The following is a 6,594-nucleotide window of genomic DNA, read 5'->3' as shown; positions in this document are numbered from 1 at the left end:
TCGCTCTAGAACTGAATGAAAACGTACAAAACACTTCACCGGAACAAAACATTTCCATTAGACAGTTTGTTTCGGTTTTGCAAACATCTGCTCATCTGTTTAACAGCTTCATGCTACGCGAAGCACCCGATTTGTACCATTCTCGATCGTTTTCGACTGGGGCGGCTGTTTTATTTGTTGGTTTTAAAATCGCACCCTCACTTAACAATTTTACTATTTTTTTCGATACTGACAAGTGGCTTCTTAGAAAGAGGTCACAAATGCATTAAGTGTTGAGGCATGATTTAAGAGAAAGAAAAAAACCTGTTCGAGTTAAGAACTTTAGATTTGTTATTCTCACGAAAGATACGAAGAGAGTTCGATCGAAAAAGTCATCGCAAAAATAAATTGACCCGCTAACGAAATCTCGCCAGATAAAGCCCTGAAACTAAATAAGACTTCAAATGCAGATGGCAGAAAATAAAAACGACATGCTCTAATCCACCACCACCACCACCACCGCACAGTCGGTGGGACGTCGAGAAGGCTGCACAAAGCAGACCCCACGTACCTCGGATGAATCTTATCGCGCCAGGCCACAATAAAGACCGGTGGCCTCCCGTTCTTGCGGTTCCGTTTTTCCCATTCCGAACGGAGTGCTGGCCCTCTGCCACCCGGCTAGCAAGGAAGGCAGACGGCCACAAAATCGCATAACGTCGATAAACTGCCGGTGAGCGGGGCCCTTGGTGGCGGTGCGAATGGCCCGAAACAGTGGTTTATCATCTTTCGTTATCGCACCGCACGAGCCGCCGCCGGAACTCGCTGCCACACGGATTGGGGCGCAAAGTTTGCCTCGAGTGTGGCATGTCCGACCCCGGTGTCGGAGTCGCCAGGGACGTCGTCGTTGTCGTCGTCGTCGTTGTCGGTGCCTCCAGTGGTTTCGCTAGACCCGAACGTTGACTCGCTTGTGACCGGGCAGCGGTGGACGTCGGAGTCCGGCGGTGCGTTGGAGCGAAAAGATTGTGCAACTGGCGGGCCACGACCTGGGCGACCGTGAGCAGCAGCAGCCCGACCAGGAGCGCCCGGGTGTCGGAGGGAATGATGGCCCGCTGTGCCCCGACACCTCCCGTTTGCATCGCCTCCGGATGTTCACCTGAAACGACCGCCCGAACTGATGTCAGCGTTAATAGAAGCGTGTGTGGTGGTGGTGGTGGTGGCGTGGTGTTTAGTGAGAGTGGTAGAGAATTGTGTCGGTGCCGGCGCGCCCGTTACTTACCGTTCAGCACGTGCACTCGTACGCTGGCGACGTCCGCGTTGGACGGCGAGCAGGAGTACTTGCCCGAGTCGTCCAGGTCGGCGTTCTGGATGAGCAGATGGGACGTCGTGACGTCGCCCTTCTCCGTGATGACCGACACGCCGCCGCGGCTCGAGTCGTAGCTGATCACCTCGTCGTGGTGATACCAGAAGATGTACGCCGGCGGCTCCGGGCTGTACTTGACCGCACAGGTCAGGTTGATGGTGCTGCCCTTGTCCACGTGCAGGTCCGGCCCTCCGATGATCGTTGCCGTCGGGACTGCGGAGGAAACGAAAAACAAAAGCGCTTGGTCAGTTTCAATCAAGTCAGAGTTGCACCTGCTGGAAAAGGTCATCAGGGAGCTGCAAAGAACATCCTCGTTCACTGGGGAATGTGGTCGTAAGCAAGCAAGCAAGCAAGCACGCAACCAACACCAACAACCGAGGTCAATCCGGTTGATCCGGCGAGGCCGCACGAATTAGAGCTCGTAATCACGTTGGAGGCAGATAAACTTCTTCGTCTACGACGCAGACAACGATGGCGATGATTATTTAGGGCAGGTTTATTGAGTCGTCAAACGCCTACGGGGTCCATCGTGTGGCCGTATGGTACGACCCCGAATGACGTTTGAGTCATTTTGGACGATTGAATCTATCGATTGGTTGTGGCATCTGCAATCCCTGCCGTGATTATTCCCACCGTTAGATAGTGAATTGATGACATAACGATGACAAAAAGACAACTTCAATCGATTGCTGACGAAGTTAGATAAAGTTTCGGATCCACCGCCATTTACCAAGTTTTAACTCAAGGCTAATAGGTTACGGGGATGCAAATAAATGTTATTTCTACACAGAGACGGATCTATCTATTTCGGGGTTAAAAGCGGACGGGTAGTCAAGCCCCTTCAAACTTTTCCATTTCCCTAAATGTTTATGTACCAAAGACCAAAGTTGGATTTATTTGTTTTATAAGAGCTAGCAATCCATTAAACATGTTTGAAGTTTTCAGTATAAGTATTATTAATTTATGTTAACTTCATTTGATGTGTTTTATAATTACCGGTCGAAATTTTATTCAGATTCGATGACCAATTATTTGTAGAAATTCATAACAACACTATGATCTAATAAGTAATACACAATATGTTTTCCATTAGTTGCATGTTGTTGTCTATGTAGCTTTAAAAATTCATCATTTTCACCAACTCTGCCTTAACAAGTTAAAAACGATTCCCTATCATCTTAATCTTGGCGCTCATAATGGCCTCCTATTTTTTTCTCATTTTCATTGCTTTTTTGTCTACTTCTTTTGACAGAATCAAATCTATCTTGTTAATAAATTATATTTTATGTAAAGTGCAAATCACAAATGTTGATCTTTTGATTTTTCATGATCACCAAATACGTTTGAAATCGCTCTTCAATTATTAAATTCTTTGATCAATTTTGTGCACGAGGTCGGCGTGGAGCAAAATAATCTGCATAGAACAAAAGAAACAGTTGCCCGTGAAGGCACTTCAAACGGAAAGATTAGACCAAAACAAAGCAAAAAAATGTATTCTAAATGTGCTTTAATGATGAAAATTTACAATTATAAATCAATATCAAAGTATACCAAAAAATTATCGAATAACAATAGGTTTGTAGCGCTCGCTGTTCATATTAAGCGAAAAATATAAGAGACAAATAACATCGGCATCTACAACACTTGCATATGTCCTGGGTTGTACGTTTCTATGTCAATACGTTTTACGAAATGTAAACTTAAAGTTAACATTTGTAAGGTTGCTTAAAAGTACAGTACATACACTTTTCTCAAAATGTTGTTTTTAATGTCAATCTTCCCAATTTCCGAAGGGGTGGTTCAAACAAATTAAACTCTAAAATATCTTTGAAAATTCTCTCCACTATTTATGGAAGGAAGACTTTGTGTTAAGAAACAGCGTTTGCACCATTTTAAGCCGAGTACAACATTCACGACATTTTTCAGATAGACTTCGAAAAACAAATATAGTTGTTGTTAACGTAAATCAAAGACTTATGATTCATAAAACTTGCTGTTTATAAAAACTAAAGAAAAAAAATGGCTTAAGAAACTCTTAAATTGATTTTATCTGAATCCATTTATGCATACTTGACCGATTGTTTGTCTGTATGATTGTTTATTGCAGCTGTCTCCTTTGTTGATGATTGTTTCTATCCCATAACTTCCATCGCTATGCCGATTGGACCCGTACCTTTGTTCGGTATGTTTTGATACTGCTAAGGTAAACATCACAACATATCATAAATACCTATTGATATATTGCGTGTTACGGTTTGATTAATTGACACTTCATTGCGGTGGGAGCGATACGAAGACCAGTTGTTGCTCGAAGCGGTTTAACTTACTGATGTTCAAACCACCTCTATTGTTGGTGTTTGAAGATCAAACAACACGTACCGTGCAATGGTTCTCTCGTTACGATACTTGTTGTCTTTCACAGTTGCATTCTCCACAGAATCCTTTATGCAGCTCGATGGAGCACGATTTCATCCGACAGAGGGAATATTTACTACCTCGGGGTTGCCTGTGTCCTGACACTTGATTCAGAGTGTGCGATTCATGGGATGGACTGGGCTAAGCATTACAATTAATTAACTTTCTCCTCCACCCCAAGTGCCACCAGCAAGTCCCCCACCCCCTTGGACCGTAGTTCTAGACCCCATTCTTCTTGTTCAAACCAGGGCGTGGCATACTTATCTCTGAGGGTTCGTTTCGGTAAAATCTGGATGAAAAATGAGATCGTCTGTACGCATATCCTTTTCGAAGGATTTTTGTTTGGGGATGGAAAACAACTACTAAGTAGGAGGGTGGGCGTCGTCGACGAGGCGTGAAAAATAAAACTCGACCGGGGAAAAAGTGCCATCGCTACTAATGTCCACCCACCCGTGAAACAGGGGGAGGGTGGGACCATGGTTACTTTTTTACACCCGTCCTGGAGTGGGTGGGCTAACATTAAACATCAACAGCGATTCATTTCGGGCAACGCTTACATCAGATTGCGGCGCTGCGGATTCCGGTGGACCCTAAAAACAGGATCTCCACGGTGCGGTATCACTTTCCCACCATCAAAGCTAAACGGCGATACGCCCGTCGGAAGCATCTGGACGAATTGTTTGCCAAACAGCTCACCACCAGGCTATGTTTTCTCTCGGTCGAATTCCTTCATTATCATTACCACCGTCACCAAGAACTGTTTACATTAGGGACCGTTGTTCTGACCATCTCTTTTTTATTACACGTAGTTCTGAAATTCATCAACGGGAGAAAAAATGAATGATCGCCACAGTTGGATAAGAGGAGAACAAACAGGGTCAAACGGCCAGTAGAGGCAGGGATTTAAATTTTGTCCTTCGTCAAAATCACGATAAAGTTTTCTGGATATTTAATGTGTGTTCATCTGTACTTCTCATTTACAATTTGTTTTAAATTGTTTAAAACGGTTTAAAAAACAATCATTTTCTTAATTATTGTTACAAAAAAGTTCTGTCACTTTAAACATGTAAGTTAAAGGAGCTATAAAAAAACAAATCGTGTTAAAAATGCAAGTGGTGCTCCTTCTATTATCCATGCTTTCGAAAGATTCTCTTCTTCCAATCGTCGCTATTCAAAGCATCAATCAACAGTCACGAACGTCGGCCAACGACAGATTGGCGCCCGATAAGTGACCCGGGTGGCATCCGCTTCCAATTAGTCCGACTAAGGATTCATTTTGTTTTTTCTTCCTTCAGAGGTCACCATGAAGGAATGTGCCAGTGCTTTTAGTCTCTTGGTTTGTTTTTTCCAAGCCCGCACCACCCTTTGCCGTGTATGACGACGGCTTTCGTGGAAATCGGGGTCACGGTAGGGACAATTACTCAGTACTTACTCAATTACCGGGGATTTTGTTTTCCACGTCAACGCGTGGAAGACGCGGGGGATAAAGGGAGGGGGGCTCTAAAAGCATAAGGGACAGGACTTTACACGAAAGTTTTGCTCTTTGTGCGACAAAGAATTAGCCCAGAGGATAAATTCAATGATTTGCAGTCAAACTTGAGCGTCGCCGTTGAATGGAGTGGCGAAGGAAAACTGCCGTAAATAAATCCTCCAAGAGTTTCCGAACCCTTTCAGTTGCTGGACACACTTTCTTACAGCCGAAATCAACGTTTGGATTGCTCGTCAGAAGGATTACTATCGAAACGAATTTTGCTACCTTTGGGTGCCTTTTTTGGTTTGTTTTTTTTTCTTTTGCGATCAGCTTTACACTCTACTCTTCGATTCATGCCTGTGTCCTAGTTTTTGCTTTTTCGTTTTAGCACTTCGGAAAGGGCCGATTCTTATGTTAATTAATCGAGCACTAATGCTTTTACCGGATTACGTCTTTTCCGTCTGTCCTTTTCGTTTTCTGTACAAGCTGCATGTAACTTTCGTACGATCTCCCCTTGCAGTGGAGTACACCGCTTCCACTTCACTTCGTTCTTCCATTCATTGGAAAGATTGGCTGATAGCTTTAGTTAGCGTGAGAATGAAAGGATTAGCCTTTCGTCGACGGTTTCTCAATTTTTGGGATGCCTTCCTTCCCGGATCCACTTGACCCGGCTTAGGCGGCCTTCAGCTAGGTGAGCGGAAAATGGGAAAGGTTCTAGATACAAATAGTTGGGAAAAACGCCCCATGCTCAAGCCACTCCAGGCCGGTACCAGAACTACCTGGAAGCAGCTGGAGAAGAAACGAGGCTATCCTTTGCGATAATAGAAAGATTTTATAACTTTGCAATCAATTCAAGGGTATTTCTTTTGTGTAGAGTGAGTTCATTTTAAACCGTTTCCTTACTTAGCAACGCAATCTTTCAGGAACGAAGGTGGTATGTAGGTGCATTCGAAAATCATCGGAATGTCGGAAAGCGAAACGGAAGCATAATATCCAGCAGCTTAAGGGAAACGAAAATCCCTCCCGGAACGAGGGGATGTAAATGAAGTAGCGAACGGTTGCTTTCACTGAGCGCTGTAAGGAAACATCGCCGAGAGGATGGATTTATTACATTTCACTGAAATCCGCATCGGAATCCGATTCTGTGAATAGGATCCCACTTTGAAGAGGAAGAAATTTGAACTCCATGGCCAACTTCTCAGAGTACTTGTACAAGGAATCACTTCAATGAGATTAACAATTTCTGTTGTTTTCACGCAACTGACCATGTGGATCTTACACGCAAATATTGCACATTTGACTACGTCTTGTGAACCGTATCTTAATCGAAATAAAGTTGAGAGTATATGTTTGAACACAAAATTCCACA

The 6,594-nt window shown here is 43.9% G+C and overlaps 1 protein-coding gene across 1 annotated transcript in view; it reads right to left on the bottom strand.

Annotated features, from left to right (window-relative positions):
* Nucleotides 1–758: 758 nt before the first annotated feature.
* LOC131285454 (uncharacterized) overlaps nucleotides 759–6,594 on the bottom strand; it is a 127,894-nt gene continuing 122,058 nt past the window's right edge. Inside the window, exons 4-5 of the mRNA XM_058314310.1 lie at nucleotides 1,256–1,552; nucleotides 759–1,150 (exon numbers count right to left, since the gene is read on the bottom strand). Coding sequence (XP_058170293.1) covers nucleotides 759–1,150; nucleotides 1,256–1,552 — 689 coding nt within the window. The remainder of the gene's footprint in view (nucleotides 1,151–1,255; nucleotides 1,553–6,594) is intronic.

This window comes from Anopheles ziemanni, chromosome 3 (genome assembly GCF_943734765.1).
Source record: "Anopheles ziemanni chromosome 3, idAnoZiCoDA_A2_x.2, whole genome shotgun sequence".
NCBI classification, from domain to species: Eukaryota; Metazoa; Arthropoda; class Insecta; order Diptera; family Culicidae; genus Anopheles; species Anopheles ziemanni.
This window is presented reverse-complemented; position numbering and strand designations above follow the sequence as displayed.